Genomic DNA, 24847 nt, shown 5'->3' with positions numbered 1-24847 from the left:
TATTTATAATATGTTTAGCTTATTCGTATATATACAATTATTATCTTAACTATTCGAATACGAAATTACATTTATAAATTAAACTATCATTACAAATCGTGATAAGCCTATACATATTATGAGAAATAAAAAAATTTATATATCATATAATACGTTAAAATATTCTAAATACAGATCATTGATTTGGATCAATATATGTGACAAATATCATGAAAGAAAAATGCGTGTGAAAATAGGCGTTTCCTTCCAAAACCAATCCATACCCATGCATTCCTTCCGCGAGACTTCTTTCCACCAGTGAACACATGGATCTAATAACATATTCGTGAAATATAAAATTTTTATCAGATACATTCGTATAGATATATAAATAGGGGATAAAGAAGGAAGGAAAGGAAAGGAAAAGAAGTCTGGAAGGGTTGATAATACTCTGTTCGCAGTGAGAGACAGGAAACGGAAAGATCACCAAGAGCGAATCCCGAGGATAAGTGAGAGGTGATAGGGGCGCGTTGAACGAGCGGCCATATCCGAACAACTTCTCACCGTTCAATTCAACTTCGAGCTCTTTTTGCGATTTGCCACTGCTAATCTTCTTGCTTCGTCCTCTCTCGGCTTCGTCGAACCTTCGTCGAATTATTATTCCCATTCGATTGGCTCAATTCCCCCCCCCCCTCCCAATTTTCTTTAATTCGATCGTTTAACGCGGCAATAACGCAATGCTCCGTTCAATTGGATCAGAACGATTTATTCTCCGTTCTGTATCCGTATAGAAGGTTAAAAAAATTAAAAAAGAGAGAAAAAAAAAAATAAGAAATTTCAAGGGATCAATGGATAAAAAGTCGAAACTTACTTCTGAGAGATGAATTCTGGCCCAGGGCTGGAACTACTTTCGAGGTTGTTGAAACAGCTTATATAAGATCAATTCGGTTAATACTTGAAAAAATTTCAAACGAGTATAGTCGAGTAATTTAGACGAAAAATTTAGATATCTTCAAGGAATTGAGAAAGAACGTCTCTTATACACGTTATTTTTTCTAGCAACGTGGCTTTTGAAATTCCCGTCATCTTCCAGATATTCGAATCGAAGTTAAGATTAATTATTATCCATAAGAATCGATTGAAAAAGAAAGGAAAAGGAAAGGGAAAAAAAAAAACAATAAGAATCGAAAATTTTTCTAAATTCGAAACGAAAAAAGAGACGGAAAAATTAAAAGTGTCTAGCTATCCTCGTTAAAAAACCGAGCCTTACATTTATCGATTAAAACGATTTCCATTTTTTCCACATGCGTGCGTACAAGAACACGAGTCGTCGAATAACACAGATGTAAAATGTAAATAATTAAAAAACACAAACAATTTTCGAAAGGAATGGACGCGGCCTATTTGGTTAGAAAAATCATCTTCGAGATAAGAATTAAGCAAAAAAGGAAAAAAAAAGAAATATATATATATAAATGAAAAAATATGTCAATCTTAACGAATGGAAAGAATCGTAATCAAGTACGCGATTTATATAGGAAAAATAATTAGAAGGGAGAAGAAGAAGGAAGATTTCGTTGGTAAAAAAAGAAAAAAAAAAAAAGAAAAAAAACGTACACCGTTTGTTATTAACGAAAGATAGTTTTGTTTATAAATTTTTTGCAAGTGATTTATAATGTTTGCAAAAAATCCCCTTAGAAAGGCATTAGAAGAATCGAGTATAGAACGATGAAGGTACGGATTCGAATCGATGCCTGTATAAATTCTTAGTTAACTTTCTTTCTAGAACGAATGAAATTTATGTTTTTCTTTCCAATTAGATATTAACGTAACAGGAAGAGGAAAAATTAATTGCTAAACGTGTCTCTCGTTGAGAGATCGAGAGAAACGTACGATTCGTCGTCGTTTCGTACGAAATAAATATATCTATATTTTTATTACGTTTTATTGCTTTACATTTTACCGACGTAAACACCGCGGGAAACTTAATTACCGACCGTTTTTCATCCGACTAACATTTTCACTTAAATTCGATCAGTTTTTTCTTTTTTGTTTTCTCTCTTCAAATTTGAAAAAAGAAAGGTTATAACGTTTTAGCAAATTGTATCTTTTCCTTCTTCCGTACGTTATATGGATAAACGTACCAAGGGTAATTGTAACGAAGAGGAGAATTTTTTTTCGTCAGATTTTATTACATACAATTTTCCAACTGTGTAATTGAATAATAAAAAAAGAATTAAGAAATAAGGAATGAGAGGGAGAGAGCGAGAGAGAGAGAAAGAACAACTACCCGGAATATAAGGGTAGTAATTTTCGTACATAGGAAAGCGCCTAATGTTTAAACGAATAAAATAGATAAATGAACGGGGGAAAAAAAGTTAAAGAAATGAAAAATATATATATATATAAATATAAATAAAAAAAAATAAATAAATAAATTCATATTTGCGTATGTAGATGTATATACAAATAATGTATATCCAGATTCATACGCATTTATATAATTATATTGAATTATTATTAACGAAGAAATAGATGAGAACTTATATATTATTTGTTGGGAGAACATATATTATACGATATTTAATATATTTAGGATATTTATTTGTTGATTTGGTGATATAAAAAAAAAATATATATATATATATAAAACATAGATTAAAAAAAAAAAATATATATATATACATAAATAGTTAAATAATTTTTACAAGGCCTATGAAAAACAAACGAAACATGGTATTTCAAGGGGGAAAAAAATCGATTGATCACATTCGCGGTTTTAATCCATTTATTTTTATCTTTCCTTTACTTCATTCGTCGCGAGAAGCGGCGAAGTCAGATGAACGAAATAACGTTCAATTTAAGAGGAAAAAAAAGTTCGCGCGATATCTCGTTTTTTTGTCGCGATCGATTCATTTTTTTTTTTTTTGTTTTCCTTTTTCTCATTTCCAATTCGTTATGATAATGTTAGATAGATAGAAATGTTAAATTTATTAAAAAAAAAAAAAAAAAAAATGGGGAAGCAGGAATTTTTATCGCAATATTTTATACCGAATTTTACCATACTCGTCACACTCGTAGTTCGAGATTAACGCGCGAGAAGTAAGTGCAATTAATTATTATTATTATTATTATTCGATCGTGTTGTTATTAAGAGGATGCCTATGGATTAACTTATCGCTTGGCCTAACATTTCTTTTTTTAAAGACACATCGATATTTCGTTTCCTCGTTTCCTCCTTCGTGATTAAATTTTTTGATTGAAAACGAAGCGAGGGTCAAATCGAAAAATGAATCGATCTCGATGAATTAATTTTTTTTTTTTTTTTTTTTTTTAAAAGAAAAAAGTATTTCTTAGACGTTTTATTTAAAAGAAAAAAGAAGAAGAAGAAGGAAAAAGAACTAGAGAGAGAAATATATATATATATATTTACGTTAATCGTAATTTCGGTTATTTAGCAAATTCTTTCAGAGATATATATCTCATATATATATCTCTACCAACGCGCAGGTCATATCTACTGCATCTACCTACTGTTTTACATATTTATTAATTTTTTGTTGTCATCATGTGAACGATAAGCGATCTTCAAAGCGCGTGTACAGCTCTTTTGTTAACGATTCGTTATTATTGTCATTAATAATGTGTAACGCTTGAAATTTTTAAATAATTTTTACCTCGACCAGTAGATAAACGCTAAACAATTGAAATCGTTGCGAGTTAAATGTGTTGCTTTTTTTTTTAAATTATTCGAATAATTTCGATCTTTCTTATGTGAAATTGTGAAATAAGATTAATAACGATTATCGATCGCGTTGAGAAAGAGAGACCGTGAGAGAGGAAGGAAGAGAGAGAGAGAGAGAGAAAGAGAGAGAGATATCGATGATAAAAGAAAAAAAATTTGGATAGAAATTTTACACGTAAAAAGAAAAAAAAGAAAGAAAAAAAAAAAAAAGAAAAGGAAAAAAAAAGAACCTAGCAATAAATTTTCTAAATTAGTGGATAGTAATTAAGATTACCGTGAAAGGTTGACGATTTTTGGATCATTTTCGGATCTTTTTACGTATTATTGCGACTGAAGAAAGAGAGAGAAAAAAAAATTATTAAAATTAAAGGAAATAGTTTTCTTTTTATCAAAGCGACAAATCGTGTATCCGTCGAAAAATCGGATACAAGAATCGAATGTATCCAGATTGGAACCATTTTCGAGCAATAACCATTTTCGTACACAATTATACAATTTAGAGAATTTCGAGATACGTAAATTTGCTTAAATTTTGGTTGATAAAAAAAAATTACTCGTTTCGTTGCAAGCTCGTATCCAGAGGATAAAGGCGAACTCGATACGAAGATGGAAATGGTTAATTGATAATGTTGTGGCGAAGGAGCGGTTGAAATCCATACCGTGGTGAATTAAATATTTTTATTTACGTGCGAATATGTGGATTAAATGTTCCGTTTAACTAGTGAGTTTTTGATAAATATCGTCGAAAGTAAAGAAGATTTAGCTGTTCGTGCCTTTTATTTGGAATTAATTGCCCTAAATGCTGTTCGTGTAATATTTTCAGGGCGATAGAAAATCCGAAAATTTGATCCGAATCCGAATTTAATATTCGAATTCTCGATCAATTTTATTCATTATTCATGTTCCTTTAAAAGCTTTTAATTGAATATTCTCAAAAAAAAAAAAAAAAAAAAGAAAATGTTCTTAAATTATTCGCTGAATATAATTTACTTATGCTAAATTTCAATTAAACATGTAAATTAAATTGAAATACCATAACCATTTCCATCCATCGTTTTTTTGATCCCCGATGATCATATATATATATATATACATATATATAGTGTATATTGGTTCGATTTCGAAATAATACGAATATTTTTTTTTTCCACAAATCGTTGCCGTGAAAATTTATTTTTCAGTTTTTTTCGGATTATCGATAATTATATCGACTCGATCGATTTTGATGTGCATTTTTTTTTTTTTTTTTGGAAGCAACGTTCGCGCTACTCGCGAGAAAAAGAAAAAAAGAAAAAAGAAAAAGAAGAAAAGAACTAACGATTACTTTTTTGTATTGTTAGAGTTCTAATTGTTGTACTTCTTGATTAGTTATTTTTTATAAGGCGAAATAATTTGTAAATAAAATAATAATAATAATAGTAATAATAATAATAATAATAATAATAAACAACAACATTAATAATAACGATAATTCGTAAGATTCGAGGAGGAATAACAAGAGAGTAATAATTAGAATTTAAAAGAAGAAGAAAAAAAGAAAAAAGAAAAAAAAAAAAGAAAACGAAAAGGCGGAAAACTTTTTTGTGATGGATGGTTACCCGTAATAAAAGGATAATTAACATTAAGTAATCGATCGAGTTACCGTCGTACGGTAAGATCGAATTATCGAATTAATTATCCGTTAGGTTAACCGATAAATTAGTCATTGATCAACGAGCTAATTAACTTAGGCCGGATTCATGCAACTTTTACTCTTATAGACAAAGTAGAGAGAAGTGGCAATGATTCGAGAAGAAATCATTAGCGCTGTTTTACCATTTTTTTTTTTTTTTTACCTACCCCCCTCCCCGTGATTTTGAAGAGGAGAGGGGTCGTATGAAGTGATTGGTATGGTTAGTTTCCGAAAATATCTCTTCTCTGTTCTTTTATGCAATTATACACGTTAAATATACAGACGTGCCACACCAACCAATTAGTCGACGAATAAAAATAAATAAATAAAACAAATGGATTTCGATTGGAAAACGTGATTATATATCGGGCTGAAATCACATGAGGGGGGAATAGTAAATTTTAATCGATCGATCATTCTGCGTCGAGACCACCGAAACAATCGAATGAAATTCGAACGAAAATCGATCGAATGATTATAATTGAAAGTAAGAGTGGAGAAAAAAAGAAAAAGGAAAAAAAAAAGGAAAAAGTTCGAATAGTTTAGAAATTGATTAAACGAATTTTAAATGATCCGCGAGGAAAGCGCGCGCGAGAGAGAGAGAGAGAGAATGTTGGGAAAGATAAAGTAAAAGTGAGAAAAGAAAACGTGCGATCGCGTACGAAGGCGAAAATGGGGGGAAAGAAGGTGTGTGTGCGCCGAGCGTCTGGTTGAAAGAGAAATAGTAAAAAAAAAATTTATAAAGATATACGAATAATCTAGATACCAGATAACGAGATAACATACTCCATGCCTTACATAGAATTATCTAAGCCTAAGTAGATGTATCTAATTAGCCGTATTAATTGAGAAATAAATTACAAAATTACGTGGTGGTCAACAAAGAATCGAGAAATCGAACGTATGCACAAATCGGGTTTTGCGAGTAGATCTTTGAAATGATTTGATTCGATGTCTATTCAACGTCGCAACGCATTACAACGTTGTACATATTATATTTCCTTTTTGTTTCTTTCTTTTTCTCTTCTAGAATATGAAAATGATATATAAGAAAGAAGAATTCTGTGATTATATTTGTAAAGAAAAGAAACGTTGATATTATCGATTTAGTTGTGTATGTGTTTTTATTTCAAAGGAAAAAAAAAAAAAAAAAAAAAAAAAGAAACATTTATTTAGTATATTTAAAATATGAAACATAGAAGAAATTAAAGTGGAAAGTGGTTGTGATAACTTGTTTGATCGTTTGGAGAGATATTTTCATCGACGATTAACCGTAAACGAAGTGCACGATAGTTACGAATATTTATATGTATATATATATGTATGTATACATATATATGTATATCTTTAGATTTCAATTACCGTTACTTATTAAATGTCATTGATGAGAAATTTCGATAAACGAAGTGAATTAGTTAAAGTAGCCGCTAGGTTCGTTGTTGACCAAACTTTTTTCTTAATCGACTTACATCCCTAATTAGAGTGGAAAATGGCGCTGATTAAGTAGAAATTATCTTCAATTTTCGAATCGAAAGACTTAGGACGGAAAAGAAAAGAAAGATAAATATATAGTTGGCAATAAAAATTAATAAATTTGTCGAACGGTTATGATTAAAAAAAGAAAAAAAAAAGATAAATTAAATAATTTACTGAAACTGTAAATTAATAACGAATTGCGAATTCAAGTGATATGTTGATAAATATGTATATTCCTTAACGATGATTTATTTCCCCAAAGAAAGATTTCATACATAGTTACCGTGTGATAAAGCAGATAGAAGAATAACAAATATTTATTAATCGTAACATTGTTTATTTATACAAAGGAAATATTATTAAAAATCCTATTCTTTATTCGTTTTAATTTATTTCTTTATTGTATAATTAAATTTATTAGTCATCCGATAACAACTTAATCGCGATATTATATATGCAAATGCGATTGTGATTCAGAGACAAGTCACTAGTATGGGGGATAACGGTTGAAAGAAACGAATGTTTTTTTGTTTTTTTTTTTTTTTTATTTATTCCAAGATAAATATAGAATAATAAAATAATTTTAATTATGAACAAACATTTTTATCGTCTATTATATCTGATAATAGTAACGAGCAAGTGAAAATTATCCAAGATTCAATTTTTGTCTTTTAATAAGTTTCTTTCTTAACAAGAATGCAATAATTTAATTATTATCGAACAATAAATTAGGATAATACTATTGTTCGTTTCTATCGATAAGAATAATATTATTAAGCGAAGAATACGTAGACATTCTGGAAATGGTTGTTGTTCACTCGCGCGTATGTGTATAACGCATCCATATTTGCAGGGTTTCTCAACCTTCAATAGGGAAGATTAAATTTTTTCTTTTTATTTATGCGTTAAGTTTTTCTCTCTTTTATTTAAATCATTGGTTGAGAAACGCTGAATTGACTCCTCGATATTTTATTATTTTCTTCTAAATCTGAAGAAATTGGACGAATCGAGCTTATAATTTTAATTATAATTAAAAGAAAGAAGTACAAGAAGTTTCAGAATGGAAGAAAGATTTTAATCAATCGAGAAAATTATTAGTAACCAGCTCGTCCAATTCTCTTTTTCGATTTTGATTTAATTTAAAACAGGTTGTTATCATCGAATAAAAAATGAGTAACTATCGAGGAATTATGCGAGGAATGAGTGAATAAAATCAACCGTCAGTATTGCAAAATATTTTTTGGCACGTATCATTTTCACAATAATAATAATAATAATAATAATAATAATAATAATAATAATTATAATAATAATAATAATAACAATAATAATAATAATAATAATCTGTTACAACGAAACGAGAAACTTATAACACATACATACACACATACACACGCGTGCGCGCGCGGAGAATATTTTGCAAGTAACTGCGGTGGATCGAGATCATTGTGTGGTGAAATAACGTAATTGCACGTTCTCTTTCTTGTTTCTCTATCGAAATAAAGCGTTTTTTGTTCAAGCGTTGATCGTAAATAGATAGAACGAAGAATCGTTCCACGTGAGAGAACGTGTAGAATAAAACTTGAAAGTGATGGCGATACCGTCGGTCTTCTCTCCAAAGTTAACCAATAAGCGAGCGAGGAAATAATATATATACATATACTATATATATATATAGCAGAGAGAAAGAGAGAGTGGCCACGGTTGTGATAAGCTATTAGTTAAGTTAAAAGTTAGTTGATTTATTAATTGGTAAATTAGACGAATCGTCCTAACCGGTTAGTGCGGCTTCATTGTCCTGATTTGTTGTTTGTCATTTCTTTTATTCTTTCCTGTGTTATTTTTAATAAATTCACGGATTATTTTGTTTAAATGTGCCTGTGGTTTGTTTATTTATTCATCCCCGTTTATATATCTCCTTTTTTTTCTTTTTCTTTCAATACCTTTATATAAATACATATATATATATATATACCTTGATTGAAAAAGTTTGACAGAAACGAATTGGATTTAAACGAACTTTCGATTGAAAGTTAGATTTTCAATGTGATTTTATTTCTCAAGGATGTACGCATGATTTCAGCGAAAAAGGATATGGAACATGGTGAAATCTTGATGATTAAACATTAAACGTTTTTTATTTTTTTTCTTTTATGTTCAAGACACATTTTCTGGTATGTATTTCGACTATGGATAATTTTCATTTTAAACAATTGGTATCTAAAATAAACGATTCGATCGATGAATTCTCATTAATTATATATTATATATGTAATTAATATTGCAATTAACATGGAAATGTTTGCATCAACCAATATATTACTGTCAATAATAATTGTAATATCTTTTGTTTTAAAGGTTAGATACGCTTTTCGAAATATAATAATTATTTAAACGTGGATCGTTTAAATTTGAAATATTAATTTAGAGATATGTGCATAGACAAAGATTTAACTTAACCTATAATTTACTCGTTACTCAGCGCCATTTCTCACGATATATATCCCGAGTCAATGCACGAAACAACAGCAATAAAAAAAAAAAATGATTTTTAAGCGGTCACTATTCGATATTGTTAACGATAGTTTTATATATATATATATAGTCGATCGAGCTACGAACACGAGAAAGAAGAATAGAAATTTAACGAAGAACATTGTTATGTTGATTCGAGGCCTCTTGCGTGATTCAGAATTATATTTTTATCGTTTAATAAGGGACGGAGAGAGGAGGAAGAGGAAAGACCCAAAGTTTTTTGTAAATTTCTTCTTGTTCGTGTTCGAAAAACGAATTACGCTTCTTTTTATTTCTTTTTCGATGAAAAAGAAATTTTTTTTTGAAAAATTTATTATTTTGGTCTCTAAATTTCCATCCTGTTTGCAATCGCAATTATCGTTAATTTCCTTAAATTTTAAGGAAAATAATAATAAAAATAAGGGAAAGGTGGCGAATAAATTTTTTCCACTATTTTCCATTTTCTTATATTTTTTTTTTTTTTATTTATCCTAAAAACTGAAAGAGACTAGTGATTAAAGGAAAGGAAGAAGCGTAATCCGCAAAGCTCGAGGAATATAATCGTTCAACGCGATAATACCAGATAATTGTGATAAAAATTTAAGTGAGAGAGTGAGTGAGTGTATGAGTGAGTGTGAGAGAGAAAGAGAGAGAGAAAGAAAGAGGTGTACACAAGCGATGATATACCAATAGTTAGTTAGTTAATAATTGAACACATAGAAGTAGATAATTTTTTAGAGAAAATAAATTACAGGGAATATTTATACATACGCGTGCGTACAAAGCAAAATATATATACATATATCTATATATATATATAATAGTTGCACGCGTGCATGTGTAAAATAAATATAAAACAAGACGAGATTTTATCCACGAAGCAGACAAGTGATCGATATATATATATATATAATTGATTTAAGGGCTGTATTAATCTACACGTAAATTAGAAAAGGATAGACAGAGATATACAGTACGATTAATCGATGAAAAGCATTAGAATTAATTATTATACCGATTAATTAATTGAATGCATACACATGTATACATTTAACAGCAGCAGTAAAAATGATGTACTTGTATACATAAATACCAATACAATATTATTATTACAATTATTATTATATATTATACATACAAATATATTATATTGTATACACATTAGTGAATGTTCAATGTTGAAATAAAATACATATACGTTGTTTACACCATAACAGATTATATCTTCTCCGTGTTATTTTTCACTCACTCACAATTCCTTCGTTTATTTCGATCATTACGATCGAAACTGCATCATGTTTTATTACCAGTCATCATCATTCGGATACTATTTATTTTTTATCCAGCATCTTTTCGTTTTAACGAGCAAAAATGGAAAACGAATCTCGCTGAGATCTAGAAGCACTATTTAATTTATTTATATCTGAAAAAAAGAAACGGCGGAAAAGAGGAAGTGGCGTAAATAATGCAAAAAAAAAAAAAAAAATGAACGAAACTTGTGCATCCATGTGATACTTTCAACGTTTTAGCAAAGAGAAAAAGAGGATATTTTTTTATCGAAGTGTTTGCACGTTTATTATATGCTATGTGCTTTCAATTTTTCCGATTAATGTAGATAGATAATTTTGAAAACAACGATACAGAAAAAGTTGTTGTAAAATTTAATAAGTAAACAGGTTGGTCAACATTTTCACGGTAAATTTCTCGAACAAATTTTAAATTACTCTTTGCATTGTTAATATCGCAATTTATTCAAGATCGCGTTCGAGAAACTCATTGGAGGATTTCATTTTAACTTGGCTACGCGATTATCTTCTCGATTAATTTCCAATTCAATTCGTGAAAATAAGTACGATCGCAATTTCGCATACGGAAAATTAGAAACAACTCCTGTGCGTGACACAGTATTCGCGAATACGACGGTTTCACCAGTTATTGCAATGCGTGTGAAATAAAATGAAAGAATATTAGCGCACAAGGAAGTAATCTAAAAGATAGAGAAAAATAAAGACAAGTGAAAATCTCATCTTATTTTGAAACGTAAATAAACGTATAAAATTTATCCATGTATAGTTTAGAAAAGAGAATTAAAATTGAAAAGGTTGAAGAAAAATATATGGAAGTAATTTTGCAAATTCGATATATTCTGTTTCATCGATTCTCCATCCGCCTACGTCAAATAAATCGAACGCTATATTGTCATTTTAATTCGCGCTAGGGATACGAGGGATCCTTTCCTTCAACTACGAACTATTCTTCCAAGATAATAAATTAAAAAAGGGTATCGAAATTTGTTTTTTTTCCTTTATTCACGAATACTCTTTATTTTTTGTTCACTTTCGTTATTCGTTATTTTATTCGTTGAGTTTATATATGTAAAGATACTATACGTATATTTATGCGTGAATTGAGTGTCACTGAGCGTAATCGCTTGATTCTGTTTTTTGTCTTTTTCGCCTTTTTAAAGCATCGTACGACGCGACATGGAGCTGTGCTCAGTGTAGTAGAAACAAAGGTATATTTATATAATATAGCTTGTTCTTATTTCCTTTATTAAATATTAGATTGTACTACATGAAATTGCAAATTTTAGAATAAATGACAATCAACCGCGACTTGTAAACTCTACTTTAAATTACTTAACCTATATTTTGCTTAACATATTTTGATGTCCTCTTATATTTTCTTTGTATAATAAATTTGTTTTTGTATTAGTTTAACTATTTTTTTGAGAAATGAATAATATGTTACCGAACAAATTTAGAATATTATTCCTGTAAGAATTTAAATTGGACCATAATGTAATTGAAGTATATTGAAATATTAGGTTAACTTTCGGAGAAGATTCTATCAATGAAAGGATTTTTCGATGATGATTACAAAAATTCAAATCTGGAAATGAGAATCTTGAAAATGAGGTAGACCAAAATCTATATTGAACAAAGATAAATTGAATTTGGAAGCTAATTCACAAACATTCGCAGATTTAGACGTATCTCGAATAATAATTTTCAAATATTTTGATACAATGGCTAAAGTGAAAAAATTGGAAAAGTAAATGCTACAGAGGATCAAAAGTTACAGCATTTGAAAGTATACTTATCACATAAAACTCGGAACGGTAGAAGTTTATTTTTGAATAAAATTATAAGAAACCTGTGATGAGAAATAATATACGATATTATACGATAATCTTAACTATAGTTAATTAGAAATTGATTAAGAAACAAGCCGCATTAGACAATAGACATGGACTTTCTTGACAAAGATGACTATATCACAAAAAATTTACAAAAATTAGCTGAATCGAAATATGAATTCTTAACCTATTCATTATACCATCAGATATTTCACCAACTGATTATCACTTGTTTGTTGAGAATGTAATCGTAGCATTAGAAGAATTTCTTTATTAAAACCATGAAATTTTATAAAAATGGAATATATCAGTTGGAATCTCAATGGAAAAAGGTTATTAAAGCAAATAGCTTGTATTTTCATCAAATAAAAATTATAATTTCGAAAATGTATTGTTTTCTTTTCGATCAAGGAAAACAATTTTATGTGGTACGATTTAATATATTCTTTCTTTCGAATCGAATCATTTCATAACCTATTCTCTAATATTCTTTTTTCTCTTATTTTATTACTTTTATCTCTTATCTCGACCATGGATTAAATCAGAAAGTTGATTCTATCGAGCATTGAAAAATTATGAAATTGTTTATTAAAGGAAAATATCAATTCGATAATAAAAGAGAAAGGTATATATTTTTTTTATATCGTATTAAATAAATAATAAATTTTAAATTAATCTGCTGTTAATAATAAAATATACAAATAGTTTAATAAAGTAAAATTAAGTGTAACGGATTTTATATTATTTTGATTATTAAACTTTTATTTGGTTAAGATTTCAATTATTCGATTCAATTCATTTTTCGTAACATTAAGTAATAATAATAATAACAATAATTGAAACTTCTTTTTTTTTTTTTCTAATTAACGAACATTTTTATTAGAAAGCAGTAATCTAAAACTGGATTTAACACGAGCTCAAACAATTTTTGATACTGGTTACATAGAATGCAACGTCGATGAAATAACGCGAATGGAATAAAAAAGAAGAAAAATAAATTGAGAGATACGAAGCGGATGGTAGGAAAGAAGGTGTGTACAAGAAGGATTTTTCTATGTCGCGAAATTCGATGTGCCATAAAGTTGTGAACAGAAAGCTTCGTTAAAGAAAAACGTTGAGAAAAGAATCTGATGTAATCGACGATAGAGGTAATATTATAAAATAATCACAAACGTGACAAACGCAACGAGGAAAAATAACTTTTATATAGAACTAGCATTGCTTGTGGCTTGAATAGCCGTGAAAAGTAAAAGAAATAAACTTAAATAGACATTTCGCAAATAAAGGATGTTTATAATTTCATGAAAATTACATATTTAAAGAGAGGAAAATCAAAAGAAAAAAATTTAATTCTGATAATATCAAATAATTTTATATTTGATATATTTATATATTTATAAATATAGATATATATTTTTGTCACGTTACGTGTATTTTTTATTCGAATATATCGAATAATTGGACGGCATTAAATGTAAATTTAATCTATAAATTTATGTAAATTTTATCTATAAATTTATGTAAATTTTATCTATAAAATACTGTAAAATTTATGTGTACTATTCACTTATATAATTGCTTACAAATATATATTTTTAAAAAGATATAACAAATAATTTTTAAAAAAGTAAGCGAATCGCGTTTAATATCGATAAAAGAATAACTCGCGTTGATGAACAAATGGAAACCAATCCTTTTCAAAACTACTGCGTTGGAAATGATAGCAAAAAATTTTAACGATATGAATATGAAATTTTATCATGTATTTCCATTTTTTAATTTTTCCTTCGAATATTTTTATTTCTTTTTATTTCTGAATAAATATCTAAGTAATTATTTTTTTTTTTTCAACGAAAGCAACGAAGAGGCTCGAAGATTTTTGCTGCGAAGAATAATTCTATTCAAGGAAACAATGACACGACACAATAAAAATTTGAGGTATATATTTTTTTCCTTTTATCATCATTTTACACAATTTTATTCGAATCTGGATAGGAAAGTTTTATGGTCATTCTTACATAAAAAAAGTTGAAGAAATTTTTAAATTTATAATATAACATAACATTTATAATATATATATATACGTTAGATGTTGATACTTTTTTTATGCCCTCTTGCTGCCAATCGCTCGTGCCTGAAACTTTGATAAACATCGATTTTCTTTGAAATTGCTTTTACATGTTTGAAACTGAAAAGAAAAAGTTTCTCAAGCTTCGAGAAAACTTGCTTCCTCTTTCATTAAATTATCTTTAAAAACAAAAAAAAAAAGTGTCGAATAATCCATCGTACTTAATTTATAACTTTATCTTCAAGTTGAGAAATAAAAATTAAATTGGAATAAAAAGTCGACTCGACTCGATGAATATTTTTTAATTCAAACGATGCAACACGTAAGTTTGAAAATTCTTTCGACTAGATAAAGAATGATCGATGAAACGATTTCGTGAAATTTTCAATTTTAATTCAAATTTAATTATTTTGAATTTTCAGAAATAAAATAAATACACCGTGGATACATGAAGTTTTTATATGAACGAAATGGATAAAATTTTAAACAAATTTGAAGAAATCAATTATCAGTTTTCACTGATTAATTTAAATATGATATAAAATATTATGACAAATGCTGTTTCAAGGAAAAACACATTAATGTCAAACGAATTATTCTATATTCAACAATGATTATCTTAATATATTTTATTATAATTTTAAGTATACCCGTTTTTTAAATAATTCGTATTTATATTTATATAATTATATTTTTATATATTTCTGTTTAACTTTTTTTAAATTTTTATTTTCGTTTCTTCCTCAAATTAACTAAACCTGTGAAATTGCAAGAATATTTTTAATTGTACAATATTTTATAGATAACGATTAATTTTTAATTTTCTTGCGATTTATTTGATTTATTATATATACATATATACGTAATACAAAGTTATATTAAATTTTCAATAAAATCTTTAAAAAATATCGCGATATTTATCTATAAGAAAAAAGTATGTATAATTAAATTTTCTCTTTACATTTTCCTCTTTACATCAATAGCAATGATAAAATCATGAATATAATTGTTTTAATTAATAATCTTGTTGAGTAATAATACTTTTCTCAATTTTAAAAACATCCTAAAGCAAACACACATTTGTTACCTCGGTACAAAGGGGCAAAAAAAAAAAAATGTATATTACGAAACGCATAAATCATGCTACTATGTTTGCACTCGTACATATTGAGATTTTATTTTTTTCTTTTTTTTCCCCCCGCCAGAGAATAACGTCGATAATATTTTCAGGTTAAAAAAATTCCGTCCAAACTTGTGAAAAAATTATAATTATGAATAATTATTACGAAAATTTATATCTATATTCATAATTAAATAAGAGTCATAATGATTGTAATAATTTTAATGTGTAAAATATTATTTTATTAACGAAGATAAATAGCATAAGCGAATTAAAACGTTCATCGTGATATAATTTAAATGTAATCGATGCAATATCTAGAAGAATTGTTGCCACCTTCACTGTGCATAATAATGTAATAAATCACCATCCACCCAATCTTTTACGAATCCTAAAAGAGAAAAAAATGTGTTCTATTTTTTTTAACCAATTCATTAATCATTTATCGTTTCCTATTTAAATTATAACCTTATTTTATAAGATTATTTCTGTATTAATCAAATTGCAACAAATAAATATGCACACAAGTATTGCGTATTGAAATTGAAGAAAATGATTGGGATTGCGAGGAAAGCCATATTTTATTGTAATAGGAAAAAAAATTTTTTCATAAAGAAAGAATGTTATATAATATAATAAATATATTTACTTAGACCCTCGTCATATTTCGTCTTCAATGTTTCGATTGAGAAGAATCGATATTCTCTAATTTTAATGCTTCGTTGAATTTCATCTCGGAAACTTCTCGTAAAAGTATTTCATTGTAATTATTTTTAATCGAATCGAATGTACCGTTTCAAGAAAGATAAGAAAAAAAGACTTCTCGATTAATCGACCTGATAATTGGCTTTCTACGTGAGAATTATCATCGTCCTTTCCCCATTCAGAGAACTATATTAAACGTCCACAATTTGTGGCTGAAATTTTTTGCGACTGTCCAAATCGAGAAAAAAAATTGAAGATATCGACAATCGGATCGTACACCAGACGTAAACTGCACGAACGTAAACTCCGTTGGAATTTCAACGAAATCCAATAAAAAATTTACGTTACCATCGTCACACCGATTGTTATATTCGTTTCACAGAGAAACGGTTGCTTTGAGAACATATCTTCCTCCTCCTCCTTCCCCCCTCCTGGGAAGAAGAGAGCTCGTCGAATGCTCGATCTATGAAAAAATGAAGAAAAAAAAGAAAAAGGGAAAAAAATAGGAAGCGAGAATTCGTTTACACGCCAGATATGAAGGGTAAGTAAGGTAAGGAGACGGAGTAAGTTGAATCGAGTGATAAATGAGAGTAAGAGACCGATAGGGTAAAAGGGAAGAGAGGGAGAATAGAGAAGAGCGATCTGCGTCTGCGTTAAAATTTGGGGGGCGGCTGAAGCACAGTTAGCGTCGCGGCGACATTAGCTTTGCCGACGTCGCGACGCTTCGATCTTCTTATTCGTTACTTACTCGTTGTTTACCTCTTCGATACTTTGCTCGTTACATCTCGTGGTGTGGACAAACTTCGACAATGTTTGAGTTTAGACGCTTTCGATAAATATATATATATAATATATATATAATAATATATATATAATCGCTTAAATCGAGTTTCATCATAGTGTTTTAATTCTTTATTCTTTAACTTTTAACTTTCCTTTGTTATATTTGATATTGAAAAGTAAGATTAAAATTCAAACTTTTGTATAAGAACAATTATATAAATGAAAAAGAATTTCTTTAAAATTATAATTAAAAGTATAAATAACAATGTAAATGAAATTGTTGAATTTTTTTAATTTGTACATGGAAAACGATACATGGAAAAATAATTTTGTTTAATTTCAATAAGAAACATTGAAAGAAGATGTGGTTACTGTAATAATCAACGCATTCACGGATTCTATAGATTCTCAACTTTTTACACTGATTCAGTAGTGCATCGTTAAGGATAAAGAATCCCTTTCAAAGAGTCCGTAAAAGATAGAAAAATAAAATTGAAATACTTTTCAAGACTCGAAAAGGAAGTCCTTCGGACTTCTCTCTGAAGTATAAATATGAGAGTAAAACGTATTTTTAATATAATAATTTAATAATAATTTCACCGTATTTTTTTAAGAATTAAAAATTAATAATAACAATAGTAGAAATTAAAATATCGTAAACTAAAATTATTTTAAGAGACAAAAAAGTTGATAAAACAATTTTTATCGTTTTATTTTATTTTATTTTCTATTTTTTCTTTTTTTTTTTTTTTCGTTTATTTCTCGATCGTCAATGATAAAAATCAAAGGTGGAAATATTTAACGAATATTTGCTGGAAGAAAAAATTTTTTCTATGTCTCTCCGAAGAATCAAACTTTTTTACTATTATTCGAAGATTACCGAATACTCTTCATCGAAATTAATACGCGTTGGAAATTATCTGCTAGAATTTCAACGGTCGAAGAAAAACCGTTAACCGAAGCACACAAAGAAGAAGGAAGCGGATTTAAAATAATCATGACGGATTTTAACACCTCGTCGAGCTACTACATTTGCGATTTATCATCCTTTTACTCGTATTATTCGCATTTGCATGGATGGATCTCCCTTTTCGTCTGTATTTTCGGTTCGATCGCCAACGTTTTGAACATTCTCGTTCTTACTCGGCGAGAAATGCGATCACCGACCAATATAATTTTAATGGGATTGGCCGTAGCAGATCTGCTCGTAATGATCGATTACATACCCTATGCGTTTCACTTTTATCTGTATCGTCGATCAAGAAGGGACACGTTCACTTACGGATGGACGATCTTCGTTTTGTTCCACTCGAACTTTTCTCAGGTAAATTACCATCGATTGCAATTATTTGAACTGTGAATATTCGTGCAAATATTTATCTCTATTTTATATGATTAATAATATTTTTTATCAATGTAGTAAAAATTCTGATTTTATTGAGATCAAAAGATTCAGATTTTTAAGGTTATAAATTAATTTTTTTGGACAAACAATTTCAATTTATTAAAAAACCATTTATATTATTATATTATTATATTAATTAAGTATTCGAATAGAATATAGCTTCATAAATATCCGCAGTTTAATAATAACAAAAATTAAAATATTTTATACGTTGTTGAAATTGAAAAGAATTGAAAGAACGAAATATTTATCTCATTATAAAACTATAGAAGCTTGAGATTAAGAAAATTCGATTAATAAATTATACTTATTTTGAAATCTTATTATTACGAATTTTTAATTACTTTCTACGGTGTGCAATAGAGAAAAATTTATCAAGTATTTATCTTGACTAGATTTGATTAAGGGAAAGGTGACTGCGTAATTTTGCCTTTCCGAATGAAAAATGATAACAAATTATCGTACTACTGACCTATAAAATCGTTTGGTATTTATGATTAGTGCATTCTTTCTAGATCGTCATTCCCTCGCTTTTGTTTGATGAGGTTCGACCTACATGTTTGGAAATCAATCATTCCAATGCTCTGTACTTCCTCTATCTTCACCTGTAATTAAAAAATCCAATTGCAATTTAATAAGAAATGAATTTAGCTTTATTCATTTTTCTAATTTAATTTTATATCTCTTAGGAAAATAATAATGAAATAATCATGTATCAATGTATATCAAACTTGGAAAAATTTTGTGATATTTAAACGAAAGAAAAAAAGCAGAATTTCATTACGATTATAAAAATTATTTTTCTCTTTTTATCGGATTAGATTAGATTATAATTCGAAAAATAACTAACTGAAACGAATTTGTAGAATTTATAATTGAATAGAAATATAATTGAAAATTACGTTGCGAAGGAAGAAGGAAAAATGAAGATAAAATTCGCGGAATAAAATTCACAGGTTTGTCATACGATTTCGATTTGTTTAACTTTGATACTGGCCGTGTGGAGATACGTGGCTGTGGCAAGGCCACAACAAAACAGAGAATGGTGTAGTTACAGAAGAACTATTTTTGCTATTTTAATCGCCTACATTTTCTGCCCCATACTTTGTATACCATTGTATATTACAACAGAAGTAAGAAAACAAGTTGAACTCCTCGACTCCAATGGAATGACTGTACATAGTCGAAATAAGAGTTTAATTGGTAAGTAACCTGACCTTATTTCTCGAATTTATCTAATTATTATTGTTACTTAATTATCGTTGATTGACAATATTTTCTCGTTCTTCAATTCTTAAAATTCCAAGATTTGATTCTAAAACTTAACATTTTAGGTTAGATTCTGATTCTAAAACGTATAACATATAACAAAATATTTAATATATTTAAAATATTATATAATTATTTTAATATTAAAACAATATTAAAATAATTTTTAAAAAAAGGAATATAGAATATACAAGTTTGAAATTCTAAATAAAGATAATTGGTTACGATATGTATTTATATTTTAGAAATTATAATTAATACATTGTTAACTTTTACGAAAAGCAATAATAATAAAAATATAGAATGAGTGTAAACAGTTATGATTAAAATGAATACCTACTAATTATTACGAAGAGGTTGATATTGAACATATTTACGGATAAATTGATAGCACTTGTAATCTTGATTTAATATCAGTGCAAAGTTGGAAGTACGCAGCGCGTGCATTAATGAATTGAACTTCATATTTCAATGGAATAATTCCATCCTCTGCTGGCAAGATCATAATACCATTTCCATGGAAAATGATCTCAATATTGAGTTAGCTAATACAATTTCCTTCAAATTTGAGTATCATAGAAACTGTGACATAAATAATTTTTTAATACCTTAGTAATCAATTAACTAAGTAAAATTAAGCTGTATAAATGTACTTTGATATGAGAATATCGTATAATAATATGATAAACACACACGAAACATTTTTTACATTTTCATAATTAATAAAATTAAAATTCTTGACTAGTAATGTTGAGATATAATAAGTATATGTCGTACATTTTGAGCAAAGGTTATGTACGAAGAAGAAAAAGCTACTTAAAACGATGTTACGTAAAAAGAAAAAAAAAAAAGAGAGAATGTCATTCCTCCTTTTAAATGCATTAAACATTATTGCACAAAGAGCATCGTAATTTTTTACGTTTATTTTATAACAATGTTAATGATTCTTTTTCAATGTTTCAGTAGAGAACATGACGAATACGACGCTTTATTTCGTCCGATTAACAGAAACAGCAGAAAATCATGATATAAAGGAACTAAATTTCTGGATCTATAGCGTTGTGATAAAACTTTTTCCTTGCCTCGTGCTCACGATCGTGAGCTTAAAACTTTTGCAAGTTCTCTTGGAAGCAAAACGAAGAAGGCGGAAATTGACTAACGTTCAAGAACAAAATTTCGAGAAAAAAAAGAGTTGTCGAAGAGCAGATAAGGAGCGACAAACTGATAGAACTACGATGATGTTGCTCGCAGTTTTACTACTTTTTCTATTGACTGAACTACCACAAGGAATTTTGGGTCTTTTTAGCGTGCTCCTTGGCCCAAGATTTTTCAAGGCTTGTTACTTGATGTTAGGTTGGTATATGAAAAATTATTCATCAAATATTAATTAAAGAATAAAATAGTAATTCGTGTCTAAAATATCTCAATAAGCGATAATTTATTTTAAATATTCCATGTATTATTGCATAAGTATAACATGATAAAGATTTTAATCTTTTGATAATAATAAGATAAGACTAAAATATGATTTAACGAGATAATTATATAATATATAATATATGTATGTGTAATAATTATTTTTTATTTTTGAATATTTTTTTTTTTTTTTTAAATTATAAAAGATACGAAAATATATATCATAGAAGAGAAAAAGAATTTTTTCCTATGAAGAATGACGAAGTTATCGTCATTATAATATAAAAACGGTATAGTATAAAGCATTCAGTACAAACAACAAGCAATGCAATAAAAAAAATTAAAAATCGTGGAATTTGTAAAATCTTGATATGCTTGAAAAAAAAAATATAAAATTAAAAATTTTCTGATCCGTGTTAATTGTTAAATTCTTGTTGATCAAAATATTTACAACATTTATGATACATTAATAATATAATGTTCGATAAAAAATATTTTTATATACCATTAAATAAAATAAAAATATATTCGTTCTTCGTGTATAACAAATATTTATTAATTTTCAGGTGATGTTATTGATATGCTAACACTTGTAAATTCAGCCATAAACTTCATTCTATATTGTACAATGAGTAGACAATTCAGGAAAACGTTTAACGAACTATTCTGCAAACATTGGAATATTTCCAAGAATAGTGGAAAACAAATTTGTATACAAAATAATGGAAATACAGGTACAAATCATACACAAGTAACACAAGTATAGTTAAGGAGAAAATAATAAAATTCTTTTCCCGTGATTTTTGTTTGTCGAATAAATAAACTAATTGTGATTTTTGAATAAGTAAAATAATTTAATAATAAAATTAGTATTTATTTGTTTTTTTTTGTCTTTGATCGACATAAAGTTATAAATAAATACTAATAAAATATAATATTTTATATTAATATACATTAATAATATAATTTGACATTGATAACATTTATTATCAACATTTCTTACGAAAAGAATGTAAGTATTTCAAATTTTATTTTCTTTATCTTATAAGAAGTAAGTTTTTGTAAAACTTTATATACTATGCCAACAGATGGCGCTAAAGATAATTTTCTTCAAATAATTTGATTATGATTAAAATTTTTTTGAATTTAGGAGTATTTGAACGAAAATACCACTGCCAAAATGGAGCTGATGAATAATATTATTAATATATAATATGCAGTGATGTTTTACTATAGAAAAAAATAAATACATATCCAGTATTCCTAAATTCATCAAAATTTACTTACGTATTTGTTTAATTCCTTTGAGAACATCAAAAACTGATTTTAACGAAGAATTTTATACTTTCATCTCTAAAAATCTAGAAAGGTATTTAAATATATATATTTAACATTGAATAGATTTTTGTTTGTTAAAGTTAAGTTAATATATCTTAATTGCGAATTGTAATTCAAGTGTTTGTTACTGCTGTTAAAAATATAACAGTAATGATATATCGTGATATTGATTATGTCGATATAATGTTCCTTAATCTTTATAAATTGTATAAATTGTAAATATTCATATTTTTACGTAAATACGTGTAAGTATTAACAAACACCTGTAACTTGTAGCAACGAATATAGCAATATGAATATACACGGTATAAAATATAAATTGTACAAAATATATTATATATTACGTTATATTATATTCATTTCGTTATAATATTATCTTTCGAAACGAACTTTCATTTATTAACATTTTTCGTATAGTCAATGGATGGAATTTAAATATTGGATAATTCTACCCATATATTTCGAGCACCCCCTGTTGTCGATTCTAAGAACTAACAATGCCAATGGCGGAACTAGCTTCGTTTAAGACGCTAAAGTATATTCGCCGAATGGAAATCATAGCATAAATTTTGTAACAAATGTAAAATAAGTGAAATCAAGCAGTGATAGCCTTTCAAATTTATAGTTTTATCAATGAAAGTTTCGGAGATTCCTTAAAATTTAAATCTATATTGTGCAGTATCTGTAACTGTATATACACACAGGAGACGCTTCGAGAACGAGTGTAAAAGGTACGTTCACCTTTATCCTTTTAAATCTTTATTTTTGTATAAATTTCCTATTTCTTAACGCGTTACTATATCTTTTGCAAGTAATTTCGTCGAAACAATATTGATTTATTTATATCTTATGATCTATAACATATAAGAAAAAAATGCCGTTATATTTCTTTATTAATTTTTTTCATTTTCATTTCATTCATACGTATATAAAACTGAAGTATAAAATTTGAAATAATTTTATTTTTATGTTTTTAATGTACTACGTTATGATTATTAAAATATGCTCGTTGCTTGTTATTTTATACCATCTAAATCATATAAACTCTTATATTCTTTTTTTGATACATTGTTTATTTCACGTTATAAATGTTAAAAATAAGTACATAAATTTATTTTGATTATTGTCTTTTAGAAAATAATTATTTTTCATTCTTTTCAAAGTTACTAATATTTGATTTTATAATTTGAATTTTATCGATGTTGTCATTGTGCTTCTCGCTTTGTGAATGTTTAAGTTTGCAGTTATATATTATATATGAAACATTTATAACTTATATATTTTTTATTTATTTTTTTTTCTAAAATATTCTATTTTTTATTATTTATTATTATTAATTAATAAAAAATAATATTTTTACATAAAATAAGAATATAAGCATTGGCGTCATAAAATTTATAATTTTTTTAAAGCTTATTTATAATTAAGTATTCGATAGAATTTACATGAAAATTTCATATTTGTTATACATTATTTTTTTAAATTAACATAATATATATATGTGTCTGAAATTCAATATATTTAAGTGTATATAAAAATTTCCCGTAAAATATATTTCATATCTTGTGCACGGGAAAACATTTGAGAGAAATATTAATAAATATATTATTCTTGTAAGCTTTCATCATACATCGAATAAGCATTCTATTTGATTACTAATGCATTTTGCATTCGATGGCAAATATTTACGAAATAATAACATTTTCCTGGAAAAATATCTTTATTTTAAAATTTGTTTGTACCTAATTTCGCATGTTTTTATTTTACGTTCGTTAAATGTGAGCTCAGTAATATCGTATGTCCCGTGACGTTTTTTTGCGAGTTTGCAACGTTAAAATTTATAAACTCGAAACTACTTTCTTGAGAAAATGTTAAAAATATGTTACATGCATGTACAAAATGTTAAATTTTATATAATATATCCTCAAATTATTTTTACAGAAGAGTTATTTATTCGATTTTTTTTTAACGAAAATTATTTATAAAAAAAAAAAAAAGTAAAAGCGATTATAGAAAATCATATTCTTTATACGGAAAAAAATATTGCATAACTTGCATAACTCTTTATAATTTAAAAATTAAACGTTAGATGTAGTAAATTATACGTACAAATAACTTTTTCTCATTCAGATTTAAATTTCGAAACAATATTTCACGATGAAAATATAAATTTATCTTTGCAATTTATTTTTCTTTCCGTTTCGATCGAAGTATTTAT

General features: G+C 27.2%; 2 protein-coding genes and 1 long non-coding RNA gene across 4 annotated transcripts in view; 2 read left to right on the top strand and 1 right to left on the bottom strand.

Moving 5' to 3' along the window:
- Nucleotides 1–8745, top strand: part of LOC107999985 (broad-complex core protein isoforms 1/2/3/4/5) — a 32261-nt gene extending 23516 nt beyond the window's left edge. Inside the window, exon 9 of the mRNA XM_062078992.1 lies at nucleotides 441–8745. Coding sequence (XP_061934976.1) covers nucleotides 441–492 — 52 coding nt within the window. The 3' untranslated portion in view covers nucleotides 493–8745. The remainder of the gene's footprint in view (nucleotides 1–440) is intronic.
- Nucleotides 8746–17900: 9155 nt separating this feature from the next.
- On the bottom strand, nucleotides 17901–20498 carry LOC108000016 (uncharacterized). The gene is made up of 3 exons (XR_009831037.1): nucleotides 20216–20498; nucleotides 19079–19211; nucleotides 17901–18555 (listed from the first exon to the last, which is right to left on the bottom strand). It is a non-coding gene; the product is annotated as an uncharacterized LOC108000016 (long non-coding RNA).
- On the top strand, nucleotides 18199–22988 carry LOC108000014 (G-protein coupled receptor dmsr-1-like). 2 transcript variants are annotated; one of them, XM_017060138.3, is made up of 5 exons: nucleotides 18199–18525; nucleotides 19563–19809; nucleotides 20842–21228; nucleotides 21858–22025; nucleotides 22442–22988. In XM_017060138.3, exons 1-5 carry the CDS (start codon nucleotides 18199–18201, stop codon nucleotides 22486–22488), a joined length of 1176 nt encoding a protein of 391 aa, XP_016915627.2. In that variant the 3' UTR covers nucleotides 22489–22988. The 2 variants fall into 2 exon arrangements, with proteins under 2 accessions (XP_016915627.2, XP_016915626.2); XM_017060137.3 differs by having other exon boundaries at nucleotides 20839–21228.
- Nucleotides 22989–24847: the final 1859 nt, after the last annotated feature.

This window comes from Apis cerana, linkage group LG8, assembly GCF_029169275.1.
Source record: "Apis cerana isolate GH-2021 linkage group LG8, AcerK_1.0, whole genome shotgun sequence".
Taxonomy (NCBI): Eukaryota; Metazoa; Arthropoda; class Insecta; order Hymenoptera; family Apidae; genus Apis; species Apis cerana.
The sequence above is the reverse complement of the archived record's forward strand: the minus strand, read 5'-3'. Positions and strand labels throughout refer to the sequence as shown.

Excerpts from the sequence above, each read along its gene's own strand:
- LOC108000014 (XM_017060137.3), top strand. The coding sequence starts at position 18,199 with ATGACGGATTTTAACACCTCGTCGAGCTACTACATTTGCGATTTATCA. Across the intron at positions 21,229-21,857 it reads GGCTTGTTACTTGATGTTAG|GTGATGTTATTGATATGCTA; the intron begins GTTGGTATATGA and ends ATTAATTTTCAG. Across the intron at positions 22,026-22,441 it reads ACAAAATAATGGAAATACAG|GAGTATTTGAACGAAAATAC; the intron begins GTACAAATCATA and ends TTTTGAATTTAG.